The sequence below is a fragment of the Bombina bombina genome, chromosome 2 (assembly GCF_027579735.1).
Source record: "Bombina bombina isolate aBomBom1 chromosome 2, aBomBom1.pri, whole genome shotgun sequence".
NCBI classification, from domain to species: domain Eukaryota; kingdom Metazoa; phylum Chordata; class Amphibia; order Anura; family Bombinatoridae; genus Bombina; species Bombina bombina.
Window position 1 is genome coordinate 16,363,370 of NC_069500.1, and position 16,700 is coordinate 16,380,069.

Sequence of the window (16,700 nt, forward strand, 5' to 3'; positions counted from 1 at the left end):
GACAATAGTAAATTATTTTGTAACCTATATATATTTATGTATACTAACACGTTGGAGGTTACTGCCGAGATAGTCATAATTAATATTGTAATCTAAAATATACAACAGGCTTAAATATGTGCTCAGCTAGCTCCCAGTAGTGCATTGTTGTTCCTTCAACCAAGGCTTCCAATAGAATGAAGCAAAATACATTTTTTTGGGTATCCTGTTTCTTTAAGATATTAAACAACTCTTACTTTTGAGTAAAACTGTGCTTGCTTCTGCTCCCTAGAGACGCCAAGAAACAAACTCTATAACCTGCAATTGCTGCAACTCAGACAGCTGGTTTAGTAAGTTTGCAGCATTTAGAAAAATGACAGAATTTGCATTTTAACCCCTCTAAGGAGTGTAGGACAGAGAGCAATTTGTAGACAGTTTGTAGTTGTTTACTGTGTCTAATATAATATTATTTCTTTATTCAGCAGGTTGCAGCAACACATGCCTTGTATTACATTCATCAATATCTGTATAAGGAGATCTGTACGTTAGACCTTTCGTTAGTCACAATAAAATAACAATGTTTAGTTTTTACTGAAATGCTTTTAAATCAGCTTCTCCTGTCAATGTCACTTGTTTTGTCTATATCCTCTCTGTATATGTTCATGCAAGTCACATACGGACACACAGCTGATCTACTTCTGTTATTATTATTAATATTATTATTATTTATTTGTATAGCGCCGCAAAAGACGGTAGCGCAGGGTACAAAGATAGAGGTATACAATGACAATGCTTTGAGATAAGATACAAAAGTATAACAAACTAAACAAATCTAGCACAAGAGGAAGAGGGCCTGTGCCGAAGAGCTTACAGTCTACAGGTTGGGGCTGCCAAGACATGAGGGTTGGGGTAGCTTGTCACATGGGTTGTATTTGAAGCAGTGAGTCAGGCAGTTTAAGATTTGTTTTGTGTAGGATGAGGAGAGATGTTATGTTATAACTACATTACGCTGCACCTCATGATCTATAATGTCAGCCTAAGGGTGAGATTTAAAATAATAATAATAAGATAAAGGATTTTTATTGTACATTATGTATCCTCACAAACTTATCCCACTTGTTATGTGTAATAGGGTCAAAAATTAGAGTTACATAACTCTTCCGCATTAACTAATTGTCTCTCAGTTCCTCAGCTCTCTGACTCCTACTATAGTCACTCAAATCTGCTTTGTCCTCTCTCCTTACTGCTGAAATCCCTCCATAACAGACACACAGTAGTGATATCTATTTTTTTCTTTAGCCAGTAGGTCTTACCAACACAGGTTGTATCGCCACTGCCAGGTCTGTAACCAAGGTAGCAGGAGCATGTGAATGAGCCAGGGGTGTTGGTGCATTGTCCATTCTGACATGGGTCTGACCACACTGTACATTCATCAATATCTGTAGAAAAATATTTGTATGTCAGTTCTCACATTAGTCACAAAAAAATAATAATGTTATAGTTTGAATTAAGAGCTGTTTAGTCAGGTCACATTTTTCATCTATTTAAAAAATAGTATTTGCATATAAAATACACTTACTAACACACTGCATTATCTGTATTAAACTTGAGTCTTGATAAAGGTCTTGGATAGACCGAAACGCGTCGACTGGTGAGTACAATTCCAACACTTTATTTGATTACAAAACACTCTGCACTATTGTGTATTTCTTTTTTACAACATGACTATCCTGGGAATGTTTTATTTATTAAGAAGATAGCTCAGCACTTTGCTATCCGGATGCTATTACCTATATCATCTGGAGTCTTATGCTTTACTACAACTTCAGGCTGCTAAAAGCATCAAGAGAAACATTAACACATACGCCTAGATTTAGAGTTTTGCGGCCAAAGGGGTGAGTAGCTAACGCTGCTTTTTTTTCCCCCCGCACCTTTTAAATAACGCTGGTATTTAGAGTTCCCTGAAGGGCAGCGTTAGGCTCCAAAAAGGGAGCGTAGAGCATATTTACCGCCACTGCAACTCTAAATACCAGCGTTGCTTACGGACGCGGCCAGCTTCAAAAACGTGCTCATGCACGATTCCCCCATAGAAAACAATGAGGCATTTTGAGCTGAAAAAAAACCTAACACCTGCAAAAAAGCAGTGTTCAGCTCCTAACTAAGCCCCATTGTTTCCTATGGGGAAACACTTTCTATGATACAAGTGATTTTGTCCACAGCACTATAATATCAATTATTTTTTATTTTCTGTTAAACATACAGATATAAAATGCGACGTTTCGAGTGTTGCCACTCTTACTCATGCTAATACATTGTATCATTTGAAACAAATTTAAAGCCCTCAGTTTCGCGCCAACCACTACATTCAGTGGCTCTGCTGCCATCTACTGACCAACCAAAATATAACAGTTTAAAAACATTACTTTGTTATACAAACTAAGTATTAGTATCTGTTTGCACTAAATTACTTTTAGAAAATTGATGCATTTTAAATTTATGCAGTCCTGTTTATAATCAATTATGCATACTTTGAACAATAGCCATACAATAATATGAACAAATTTAGATAGAATAAACTTTTGATGGAATAAATTTTACAATACTTTCATACAAGGAAATGATTTTACAGCATGTTTCATACAGGATAATTAATTATTATTCTTTCATTACAGAAAAATTGACCAATCATAGTCTCTATTGAGACCATTTGGTTCCATACATCCTAGTTCATATATCCAGTACATTTCTTTTTCCTTCAATATTTTTTCCCGATTACTACCATTTCTCTGGGGACCCACACTGTCTATGACTTGCCATCGTAATTGGCTTATCTGGTGTCCACATTTCAAAAAATGATAGGACACTGGGGCTTCAAGATTTTTGCACCGAATATTTGAACGGTGTTGGCATATTCTGTCCCTAACCATACGAGTAGTTTCCCCTATGTAGATTAGGGAGCAATTACATTTTATGAGATAGATAACATATTTTGACTCACATGTATGGTGTTCTCTTATCTCATATTTCTTCCCTGTTCTTGGATGGAAAAAATATCTGCCTTTAATTACAGAATGGCAGCTCATACAGCCTAGACAAGGAAATGTTCCTTTGTTTTTATTTCCTAGGAGTGTTTGTGTTGCTTGTTTCTTGGGCCCTACATCTGTACTAGTGAGTTGGTCTCTTAAGTTTTTTACTCTCCTATAAGCCATTAACGGGGTTTTTTTGAAAAGCTCAATTCCCTTATTGCACTCTTTTAATATGTGCCAATGCTTTGTTACAATACGTTTTATTTCTTCACTATTAGGGTTAAATTGAGTGACCAATATCAACTTATCTTCTTTATCCCTTTCTCTTAAGTTTTTCCCTTTATTTATCATATTGTTGGTATGCTTTTCAATTAATGTATTAGGATACCCTCTATCTAGGAATTTTTTCTGCATTTCCTTCATTCTTGTTTGTTTAATTTCTGGCTTAGTCACAATCCTGTCCACCCTGAGCAACTGATTCTTTGGAAGTGAATTTATTAACCCTCTTGGATGGAAACTATCATAGCTTAATAATGTATTTCTATCTGTATCTTTTTTATACAGATCAAATACTAGCTTATTTCCCTCTTTGGTTACTCTAGTGTCTAAGAATGTTACTGATTCTTCGCTCCATTCTATAGAAAATTCTAATCCTTTGACTGCTCCATTTATTTCATTAATGAACTCCATAAGGGGCTCCACGCTGCCCCACCATATGCCAAACACATCGTCTATAAATCTCCACCAGGTGGCGCCATATAGACGGAATTTCTCATTTTCATACACTATTCTTTCCTCAATTTCACTCATGAATAGGTTGGCATATGATGGAGCAACGTTGGTCCCCATGGCTGTCCCTTTTACCTGAATGTACCAGTCGTCTTGGAATAAAAAAAGATTCCAGTAGAGAATAAGCCTTAATAAATTCTCAATAAATTCTACTTGCAGATCTGAGCATTTCTTATTTAATTTACATACTTTTTTAATTATGCCAATTCCTGTTTCGTGCTTGATAGCCGTGTAGAGGCTCTTTACATCCATTGTATAAAGCAAAAATTTGTCTGATGCTAGACATAATTCTTTAGCTTTATTCATGAAGTCTCCTGTATCTTTTAAATACGATGATATCTGTTTCACCTCTGGCTGTAATATTTTATCCAGAAATGTTGAGATATTGGTCAAAGCGGAATTAACACTTGAGACTATGGGCCTCCCTGGTGGTGCAGTTAAATTCTTATGTACTTTGGGTACAGTATAGAACACTGGATTCTTTGGCTCTTTATTAAACAAATAATCCCTCAATTTCTTATCTATTAATTTGTTCTCAAAAGCCTTATTTAATGTTGATTCAATTTCTTTCTGAATTTTACTCACAGGGTTATAATTTAGTTTCTGATATATCTCCTTATCTTTAAGTTGGTCCTCAATTTCATTTATATAGTATGCTCTATCTAACACTATGGTGGCCCCGCCTTTATCCGCTTTTTTAATAGTTAGCTCTCTAGATTTACTTTTCAACTCCTTTATGGCCTTATGTTCACCTTTAGTTAGATTAAACCCTCCAGCTTTGTTCTTATATTGTTTCTTTAGAATTCTTCTTTCATCCTTACATTTCAATTTCTCTATATCATTACATACCAGCTTGATGAATGTATTAACACTATGATTATTGGAAGATGGGTTAAACATACTTTTATTTTTTAAAGATAAATATTTCAATTTCCACTCAATACCCACATCCTTATTTCCAGATTCTAAATATTTGTTCTCATGGAACCACGTTTTCAATCTGATATTCCTAAAGAACCTCTGTAAATCTTTATTCAATTCAAAGAAATTGGTATTTGCATAAGGGCAAAAGGAGAGTCCTTTTTCTAGCAAGCTTAACTCTTCGCTAGTCAGCTCTTTCCCAGATATGTTCAATACAGTGGACAGTTCAGATCTTACCCCTTTATGCAGCTCAGTCCGATTATCTATTGATCTGTCATCTTTATCTTCAGTTGTCAGTGTTGGGATTGTTTCCCTCTCCTGCTCGATCTCCTCGGGCCACCTCTGCCCCGGCCTCTGCTTCTTGCGGTATTTCTTCCCACCTCTATGCCGAGACTTTCGTTGCTTGAATCTAAAGGGGAGGAGACGTCTGATTCACCTTGTGATGTTGTCATATCCCCTTCCGGTTGTGCTCCTTGTTCTCGATTCCTATTGGCTCTATCTAAATTTGTTCATATTATTGTATGGCTATTGTTCAAAGTATGCATAATTGATTATAAACAGGACTGCATAAATTTAAAATGCATCAATTTTCTAAAAGTAATTTAGTGCAAACAGATACTAATACTTAGTTTGTATAACAAAGTAATGTTTTTAAACTGTTATATTTTGGTTGGTCAGTAGATGGCAGCAGAGCCACTGAATGTAGTGGTTGGCGCGAAACTGAGGGCTTTAAATTTGTTTCAAATGATACAATGTATTAGCATGAGTAAGAGTGGCAACACTCGAAACGTCGCATTTTATATCTGTATGTTTAACAGAAAATAAAAAATAATTGATATTATAGTGCTGTGGACAAAATCACTTGTATCATAGATGTTAGGGGACCCTGGCAGAGCCCCTGTCTTCACGAGCACTATTCTCCGGTTTTTTGCTGTACTACACTGCTTGTATTGAATTGGGAAACACTTTCTAAGTATGCACCTAACACCCTAACATGTACCCCGAGTCTAAACACCCCTAACCTTACACTTATTAACCCCTAATCTGCCGACCCCGCTATCGCTGACCCCTGCATTATAGTATTAACCCCTAATCTGCCGCTCCGTACACCGCCGCAACCTACATTATCCCTATGTACCCCTAATCTGCTGCCCCTAACATCGCCGACCCCTATATTATATTTATTACCCCCTAATCTGCCCCCCCCCAACGTCCTCGCTACCTACCTACACTTATTAACCCCTAATCTGCCGACCGGACCTCGCCGCTACTCTAATAAATGTATTAACCCCTAAAGCTAAGTCTAACCCTAACACTACACCCCCCTAAGTTAAATATAATTTTTATCTAACAAAATAAATAATTTCTTATTAAATAAATTAATCCTATTTAAAGCTAAATACTTACCTGTAAAATAATCCCTAATATAGCTACAATATAAATAATAATTATATTGTAGCTATTTTAGGATTAATATTTACTTTACAGGCAACTTTGTATTTATTTTAACTAGGTACAATAGCTATTAAATAGTTATTTACTATTTAATAGCTACCTAGTTAAAATAATTACAAAATTACCTGTAAAATAAATCCTAACATAAGTTACAATTAAACCTAACACTACACTATCAATAAATTAATTCAATAAACTACCTACAAATAACTACAATTAAATCAACTAATCTAAATTACAAAAACAAACAAACGCTAAATTACAAAAAAAACACTAAATTACAAAAAATAAAAAAGATTACAAGACTTTTAAACTAATTACACCTACTCTAAGCCCCCTAAAAAAATAACAAAGCCCCCAAAATAAAAAAATGCCCTACCATATTCTAAAATTACAAGTACCAGCTCTATTACCTTACCAGTTCTTAAAAGGGCCTTTTGCGGGGCATGCCCCAAAGAAAACAGCTCTTTTGCCTGTAAAAAAAAACATTCAATACCCCCCCAACATTACAACCCACCACCCACATACCCCTAATCTAACCCAAACACCCCTTAAAAAACCTAACACTAAGCCCCTGAAGATCTTCCTACCTTATCTTCACCAAGCCGGGTATTACCGATCCGTCCAGAAGAGGCTCCGAAGTCTTCATCCTATCCGGCAAGAAGAGCTCCTCCAGAGGGTCCAAAGTCTTCATCCTATCCGGGCAGAAGAGGACATCCAGACTGGCAGACATCTTCATCCAGGCGGCGTCTTCTATCTTCTTCCATCCGGTGCAGAGCGGGTCCATCTTGAAGCAGCCGACGCGGATCCATCCTCTTCTTCCGGCGACTCCCGATGAATGAAGGTTCCTTTAAGGGATGTCATCCAAGATGGCGTCCATCGAATTCTGATTGGCTTATAGGATTCTATCAGCCAATCGGAATTAAGGTAGGAAAAATCTGATTGGCTGATTGAATAAGCCAATCAAATTCAAGTTCAATCGGATTGGCTGATCCAATCAGCCAATCAGATTGAGCTCGCATTCTATTGGCTGTTCCGATCAGAATTCGAGGGACGCCATCTTGGATGACGTCCCTTAAAGGAACCTTCATTCGTTGGGAGTCGCCGGAAGAAGAGGATGGATCCTTGTCGGCTGTTTCAAGATGGACCCGCTCCGCGCCGGATGGAAGAAGATAGAAGACGCCACCTGGATGAAGATGTCTGCCGGTCCGGATGTCCTCTTCTGCCCGGATAGGATGAAGATTTTGGACCCTCTGGAGGAGCTCTTCTTGCCGGATAGGATGAAGACTTCGGAGCCTCTTCTGGATGGATCGGTGATACCCGGCGTGGTGAAGATAAGGTAGGAAGATCTTCAGGGGCTTAGTGTTAGGTTTTTTAAGGGGGTTTTGGGTTAGATTAGGGGTATGTGGGTGGTGGGTTGTAATGTTGGGGGGGTATTGTATGTTTTTTTTTACAGGCAAAAGAGCTGTTTTCTTTGGGGCATGCCCCGCAAAAGGCCCTTTTAAGGGCTGGTAAGGTAATAGAGCTGGTACTTGTAATTTTAGAATAGGGTAGGGCATTTTTTTATTTTGGGGGCTTTGTTATTTTTTTAGGGGGCTTAGAGTAGGTGTAATTAGTTTAAAAGTCTTGTAATCTTTTTTATTTTTTGTAATTTAGTGGGGTTTTATTTTGTAATTTAGTGTTTGTTGATTTAATTGTAGTTAATTGTAGCTAGTTTAATTAATTTATTGATAGTGTAGTGTTAGGTTTAATTGTAACTTAGGTTAGGATTTATTTTACAGGTAATTTTGAAATTATTTTAACTAGGTAGCTATTAAATAGTAAATAACTATTTAATATCTATTGTACCTAGTTAAAATAAATACAAAGTTGCCTGTAAAATAAATATTAATCCTAAAATAGCTACAATATAATTATTATTTATATTGTAGCTATATTAGAGATTATTTTACAGGTAAGTATTTAGCTTTAAATAGGATTAATATATTTAATAAGAAATAATTTATTTTGTTAGATAAAAATGATATTTAACTTAGGGGGGTGTTAGTGTTAGGGTTAGACTTAGCTTTAGGGGTTAATACAGTTATTAGAGTAGCCGCGAGGTCCGGTCGGCAGATTAGGGGTTATTACTTGAAGTTAGGTGTCAGCGATGTTAGGGAGGGCAGATTAGGGGTTAATACTATTTATTATAGGGTTTGCGAGGCGGGAGTGAGGCGGTTTAGGGGTTAATACATTTATTATAGTAGCGGTGAGGTCCGGTCGGCAGATTAGGGGTTAATAAGTGTAGGTAGGTAGCGGCGACGTTGGGGGGGGCAGATTAGGGGTTAATAAATATAATATAGGGGTCGGCGATGTTAGGGGCAGCAGATTAGGGGTTCATAGGGATAATGTAGGTGGCGGCGGTGTGCGGTCGGCAGATTAGGGGTTAAAACATTTTTATAGAGTGGCGGCGATGTGGGGGGACCTCTGTTTAGGGGTACATAGGTAGTTTATGGGTGTTAGTGTACTTTAGAGCACAGTAGTTTGGAGCTTTATAAACTGGCTTTAGCCCATAAAGCTCCTAACTACTGACTTTTTTATGCGGCTGGAGTCTTGTCGTTAGAATTCTAACGCTCACTTCAGCCAGGACTCCAAATACCAGCGTTAGAAAGATCCCATTGAAAAGATAGGATACGCAATTGACGTAAGGGGATCTGCAGTATGGAAAAGTTGCGGCTGGAAAGTGAGCGTTAGACCCTTTTCTGACTGACTCTAAATACCAGTGGGCGGTAAAAACCAGCGTTAGGACCCTCTAACGCTGGTTTTGACGGCTAACGCAGAACTCTAAATCTAGGCGATATTTAGTCTTCACGATTTCTACTTTTTTGCCATAACTGGCCAGCACTCTGTTTGTTCATTTTGACAGCACAGCTGTATTTGTTTTTATTCACATTGGAACACCCACTGGAACTATTTGGATTTTGTATTGTTTTTTACCGTTAATGAACAGCACAACATTTGCTCATTTTTAAATACACTTGGTTTTCATCACATTGGAGCACTTTCTGTATTATTTGGATTGATTATTTTGTACGCTATATGTGCTATTTCACTAACATCTTGTGTTAACGCTTTATCTCTCGGCACCTTCACATATTTAAAACCCATAGTTAAACACATAGTTGAAATTAAGGATTTTTTATTCATTTTTGCTTTTTTACTTAGTATTACAGTGAGGTTATCAGCACCATTGTATCAACCAGCATTATTATCGATCTGTAGTAGAAACTTTGCAATTTATTTATTTATTTCTTATTTATCTATGTTAAACACATAGTTGCAATTGGAAATTTTGTATTCATTTTCGCTATTCATTATCATTATTACAGTGAGGTTATCAGCACCATTGTATCAACCAGCAATATTATTGACCTGTAGTAGGAGCTTCGCAATTTATTTTTTACTGATTTTAATAAACTGTTTTAATTGTATCATTTAATATATTGTGCATTATTTTTAATAAATTGTACTGTTATTGTCACTTTCTATTTTTAAGCATTGTACATGGATCCAAAAAATTTGATATATGGTAAATGTAATCTTAATTTCACCTTTATGCTCATCATTGTAACCTTCACGTTAAGATCAATCAGACCTAGCCTTGTTTAATTGGCGCTTTGGTGTTTATCACTTTGATATTCTGTAATTTTCCTTTTAACTACTAGGAGTCTATTTATTATTATTATTATTATCGGTTATTTGTAGAGCGCCAACAGATTCTGCAGTGCTATAAACAAAGGGGGAGTACAACAAAACAATTATAGGGATCAAATGGGTAGAGGGCCCTGCCAAGAGTTGCACTTTTGTAGTCAGCTCTTAAGAAGGTGATCTATAAACAGCTGGACTTTTAGGCTTACATGCTAAGGGGGTTCAGGGGATAGCAATGGAGGAGAGGAACTGGTATTATTAAAGGTTAGCGTAGGTTGTATGCATCCCTGAACAGTAGAGTCTTTAGGGAGCACTTGAAGCTTTTAAAACTAGAAGAGAGTCTTGTGGAGCGAGGCAGAGAGTTCCACAAGATGGGAGCCAGTCTGGAGAAGTCCTGTAAACGGGAGTGTGATGAGGTGACAAGAGAGGAGGAGAGTAGGAGGTCATGAGCAGAGCGAAGGGGGCGGGAGGGAGAGTATCTGGAGACAAGGTCTGAGATGTAGGGGGCAGCAGTGCAGTTGAGGGCTTTGTATGTAAGAGTGAGAGTTTTGTGTTTAATCCTAGAGGCAAGAGGAAGCCAGTGAAGGGATTGGCAGAGAGGTGCAGAAGATGAAGAGCAACGTGTAAGGAAGATGAGTCTGGCAGAGGCATTCATTATGGATTGTAAAGGAGCTAGGCGGCAGGTGGGGAGACCAGAGAGGACAGAGTTGCAGTAATCAAGGCGGGAAAGAATGAGAGAGTGGATTAAAATCTTAGTTGTGTCTTGTGTAAGGAAGTGTCTAATTTTAGAGATGTTTTTAAGGTGGAAGCGGCAGGCTTTAGCCAAGGACTGAATGTGAGGAGTGAAGGAAAGATCTGAGTCAAATGTGACCCCGAGGCATGTGGGGTAGGGGTAATGATGGAGTTGTCGACAGTTATAGAGATATTGGGGGTGGAGATTTAGAAAAAGGGGGGAAATGAGGAGCTCAGTTTTGGAGAGATTTAGCTTGAGATAGTGAGAGGACATCCAGGAAGAGATGTGAGAAAGACAGTTAGTGACACGGGTTAGCAAGGAAGGAGATAGGTCTGGTGCAGAGAAGTAGATTTGGGTGTCATCGGCATACAAATGATATTGGAAACCGTGGGACTTAATTAGGGAACCTAGTGATGATGTATAGATTGAGAAGAGAAGGGGACCGAGGACAGAGCCTTGCGGTACTCCGACAGATAGTGGTGACGGGGCAGAGGAGGCCCCAGAGAAGGCTACACTGAAGGTACGGTTTGATAGGTAGGAAGAGAGCCACGAAAGGGCTGTGTCACAGATGCCGAAGGATTGGAGGGTTTGGAGCAAAAGAGGGTGGTCGACAGTGTAAAAGGCTGCGGACAGATCAAGGAGGAGAAGCAGAGAGAAGTGGCCTTTTGATTTAGCTGTAAGTAGGTCATTGGTGACCTTAACAATAGCTGTCTCTGTGGAGTGATAAGGACGATATCCAGATTGCAGCAGGTCAAGAAGGGAGTTTAACATAAGGAAATGGGATAGGCGTGCATATACTAGTTTTTCCAGAAGCTTTGAAGCAAGAGGGAGGAGGGAAATAGGGCGGTAGTTGGATGGGGAGGTAGGATCAAGGGAAGGTTTTTTTGAGGATAGGTGTGACCAGTGCATGTTTCAATGATGAGGGAAATGTACCAGTGCTGAGAGAGAGGTTGAAAATGTGTGTTAGTATAGGGGTAAGGGTAGCAGAGAGAGAGGGGAGCAGCTGTGAGGGGATAGGGTCAAGGGGACAGGTAGTGAGGTGAGAGCGCAGTATAAGTGCTGAAACTTCTTCCTCAGTAACAGGGGAGAATGAACTAAGTTTCAGGTTATGAGGGTTGTGGTTGAGTGAGAGCATTTGAGGGGGGGAGAGAATGGAATTATGTTGAGAGCTGATTTCATGTCGGATGGAGTCAATTTTGTTAATGAAGTGACTGGCAAAGTCTTGAGCTGACAGAGAAGTTGTATTAGGAAGTGGGGGAGGGCAGAGGAGAGTATTGAAAGTGGAGAACAGACATTTTGGGTTTGAAGAAAGATTAGAGATAAGAGTAGAGAAGTAGTGTTGCTTGTGGAGATTAAGGGCAGAGTAGTAGGAGTTCAAGATGAATTAGTAATGAAGAAAATCAGCTGAACTCCGTGATTTTCTCCAATGCCGTTCAGCAGTACGGGTACATCTGCATAGGTACCATGTCAGAGGAGTATGCCAAGGCTAGGGATGAGTGTGTGATTTCTGAGCAGTGGTAAGAGGGGCGAGATTGTCAAGGATGGATATAAGGGTGGAATTATAGTGGCAGATAGATTGTTCAGGGCAGTAAAAGGAGGAGAAGGATGAGAGGAGTGGTTTAAGGGAATTAGCAAGTTGTTGCTGATCTAAAGACATAATGCTTCTGTGAAGTTTGGTGTGAGGAGTAGAAGGTGGGAGAGTTGTAGGAAGGGATGATATGTTGCAGGTAAGGAGATGGTGGTCAGAAAGAGGAAAAGGGGAGTTTGAGAAGTTTGAGAGAGTGCATCGATAGATAAAGATCAGGTCAAGAGAGTGACCATCTTTGTGAGTGGGAGAATCAGTCCATTGTGACAGACCGAAAGAGGAAGTGAGTTGCAGAAGTTGTTTAGCAGATGAGGCAGAGGGATTGTTAAGGGGGATGTTGAAGTCGCCAAGAATGAGGGCAGGGGTGTCTGAGGAAAGGAAATAGGGTAGCCAGGCAGCCAAGTGATCTAGAAATTGAATTGCAGAGCCAGGGGGTCGGTATATGACTGCAACACGTACAGATAGAGGGGAGAATAAGCAAATCATGTGGGTTTCGAATGAGGGAAAAGTGAGGGAAGACATAGGATGTATTTGTTAAAAGGTGCAACGAGAGGAAACCAGAGCCAGGGTCTTTTCACAGCAGGCACTAAGTGTATCCATAACATTATAATGTATCCTCAAACATGTATCCTACTTGTTATGTGTAATGAGGTCACAAAGGACAGCACTGTTACATAACTCTTCCACTTAAATCCCCCATCACAGTAGTGATATCTATTTTTTCTTTATTCAGCAGGTCTTACCAACACAGGTTGTACTCCAACTGACAGCTGTGTAGCCATGGTAGCAGGAGCATGTGAATGAGCCAGGGGTGTTGGTGCATTGTCCATTCTGACATGGGTTTGACCAAACTGTACATTCATCAATATCTGTAGAAACAGATCTGTATGTCAGTTCTCACATTAGTCACAAAATTTTTTATAATGTTATAGTTTGAATTAAGTGCTGTTTAGTCAGGTTCATCTGTCACATTTTTCATCTATTTAAAAATTAGTATTTGCTTATAAAATACACTTACTAACACACTGCATTATCTGTATTAAACTTCACCTAATTATCTATCAGGTCACATTAATGAGGAGATTTATAATAATAACAAAATATTAACAATAGTAATGATGATAAAAATAATAATAGTTATTATTATTACTACTATAATCATAATGGTTTTTATTATTATTATTATTAAAAATTAATAATAATATTGCTATTATTAATATTGCTTTTATTATTATTGTTATAATAATAATAATAATAATAATTACTGCAATTATTATTGTTATTATTATTGTTATTATAACATTAATTAAGTAGTAGTAGTTGTAAATATTACTATTATTATTATTATTATTATTATTATTATTATTATTATTATTATTAATTCAGCATCAATAATAATAGAAGTATTATAACAACAACAATAATAATATTATTATTGCTATTATTACTATTGCTTTTATTATTGTTATAAAATTGTTATAATAATAATAATAATTACCACTATTATTAAGGTTATTAACATTATTACTATAATAATAACTACTACTACAATTGCTGTTGTTGTTCTTGATGTTGATGATAATAATAACAATAATAATAGTGGTAGTAGTAATTATTATTTTAACAACAACAACATAAATAAATAATAACAATAATAATAATGTTGATGATAATAAAAGTGGTAAAAATAATAGTAGTAATAATTTTGTTGTTGAGGATAATAATAATAGTAGTACAAATAATAATAGTAGTGATGATGATGATGATGATAACAATAATAGTAGTAGTAATAGTAGTAATAATAATAATAATAATAATAATAGTAGTAGTAGTAAAAGTAATAATAGTAAAATAATAATACAAATAATAATAGTAGTAGTAAAAGTAATATTAGTAAAAATAATAATAGTTACAATAATAGTAATACTAATAATAATGTTGATGATAATAATGATGATGATAGAAGTAATAATAACAATAATAATATCAACAACAAAAATAATTATTACTATAATAATAATAATACCTTGAAAAAAGGTTTTTTATTGTATATTATGTATCCTCACAAACTTATCCCATTTGTTATGTGAAACAAGGGCCACAAAGGATGGCACTTTTACATAATTCTTCCTCATTAACTATATGTCTCTCAGTTCCTGAGAGCTCTGACTCCTACTATAATCACTCAAATTTGCTTTGTCCTCCATCCCTATTGCTGAAATCCCTCATCCATAACAGACACACAGTAATCACATCTATTTTTTTTATTCAACAGGTCTTACCAACACAGGTTGTACCGCCACTGCCAGCTGTGTAACCATGGTAGCAGGAGCATTTAGTCAAGTTCATCTGTCACATTTTTCATCTATTTAAAAATTAGTATTTGCTTATAAAATACACTTACTAACACACTGCATTATCTGTATTAAACTTCACCTCATTATCTATCCTGCCACATTAATGAGGAGATTTATAATAATAACAAAATATTAACAATAGTAATAATGATACAAATAATAATAGTTATTATTGTTACTACTATAATCATAATTGTTGTTATTATTAATATTAAAAAATAATAATATTGCTATTATTAATATTGCTTTTATTATTTTTGTTATTGTTATAATAATTATAATAATTACTGCAATTATTATTGTTATTAGTATTGTTATTATAACAATAATAAATACTACTATTGTTGTTGATAATGATAATAATAACAGTAGTAGTAGCTGTAAATATTATTATTATTATTATTATTATTATTACAGCATCAATAATAATAATAGTATTATAACAACAACAATAATAATATTAATATTGGTATTATAATAGTAGTATTAAAAGTAATAATGGTAAAAATAATAATACAAATAATAATAGTAGTAGTAAAAGTAATAATAGTAAAAATAATAATAGTTATAATAATAGTAATAATAATAATAATGTTGATGATAATAATAATGATGATGATAGTAGTAATAATAACAATAATAATATCAACAACAAAAATAGTTATTACTATAACAATAATAATAATAATATCCTCACAAACTTATCTCACTTGTTATGTGAAATAAGGGCCACAAAGGATGGCACTTTTACATAATTCTTCAGTTCCTGAGAGCTCTGACTCCTACTATAATCACTCACATCTGCTTTGTCCTCCATCCCTACTGCTGAAATCCCTCATCCATAACAGACACACAGTAATCACATCAATTTTTTTTTATTCAGCAGGTCTTACCAACACAGGTTGTACCGCCACTGCCAGCTGTGTAACCATGGTTGCAGGAGCATGTGAATGAGCCAGGGGTGTTGGTGCATTGTCCATTCTGACATGGGTCTGACCACACTGTACATTCATCAATATCTGTAGAAACAGATCTGTATGTCAGTTCTCACATTAGTCACAATAAAAATAATACGGCTAGATTTAGAGTTTGGCGGTAGCCGTGAAAACCAGCGTTAGAGGCTCCTAACGCTGGATTTAGGCTACCGCCGGTATTTGGAGTCACTGAAAAAAGGGTCTAACGCTCACTTTTCAGCCGCGACTTTTCTATACCGCAGATCCCCTTACGTAAATTGCGTATCCTATCTTTTCAATGGGATCTTCCTAACGCCGGTATTTAGAGTCGTTTCTGAAGTGAGCGTTAGAGCTCTAACGACAAAACTCCAGCCGCAGGAAAAAAGCAGGAGTTAAGAGCTTTCTGGGCTAACGCCGGTTCATAAAGCTCTTAACTACTGTACCCTAAAGTACACTAACACCCATAAACTACCTATGTACCCCTAAACTGAGGTCCCCCCAGGCAAAGCGCCACCAGCTAAGTTATCCATATGTACCCCTAATCTGCTGCCCCTAACACCGCCGACCCCTATATTATATTTATTAACCCCTAATCTGCCCCCCTCAACGTCGCCTCCACCTGCCTACACTGATTAACCCCTAATCTGCCGAGCGGACCGCACCGCTACTATAATAAATGTATTAACCCCTAATCCGCCTCACTAACCCTATAATAAATAGTATTAACCCCTAATCTGCCCTCCCTAACATCGCCGACACCTAACTTCAATTATTAACCCCTAATCTGCCGACCGGAGCTCACCGCTACTATAATAAATGGATTAACCCCTAAAGCTAAGTCTAACCCTAACACTAACACCCCCCTAAGTTAAATATAATTTAAATCTAACGAAATTAATTAACTCTTATTAAATAAATTATTCCTATTTAAAGCTAAATACTTACCTGTAAAATAAACCCTAATATAGCTACAATATAAATTATAATTACATTGTAGCTATTTTAGGATTAATATTTATTTTACAGGCAACTTTGTAATTATTTTAACCAGGTACAATAGCTATTAAATAGTTAAGAACTAGTTAAAATAATTACAAAATTACCTGTAAAATAAATCCTAACCTAAGTTACAATTAAACCTAACACTATACTATCATTAAATTAATTAAATAAAATACCTACAATTACCTACAATTAAACCTAACACTACACTAT

The 16,700-nt window shown here is 36.4% G+C and overlaps 1 protein-coding gene across 1 annotated transcript in view; it reads right to left on the minus strand.

Moving 5' to 3' along the window:
• LOC128646844 (latent-transforming growth factor beta-binding protein 4) overlaps positions 1-16,015 on the minus strand; it is a 245,605-nt gene extending 229,590 nt beyond the window's left edge. Inside the window, exons 1-4 of the mRNA XM_053699644.1 lie at positions 16,000-16,015; positions 15,426-15,578; positions 12,919-13,044; positions 1,293-1,418 (exon numbers count right to left, since the gene is read on the minus strand). Of these exons, the coding sequence (XP_053555619.1) occupies positions 1,293-1,418; positions 12,919-13,044; positions 15,426-15,578; positions 16,000-16,015 (421 nt within the window). The remainder of the gene's footprint in view (positions 1-1,292; positions 1,419-12,918; positions 13,045-15,425; positions 15,579-15,999) is intronic.
• Positions 16,016-16,700: the final 685 nt, after the last annotated feature.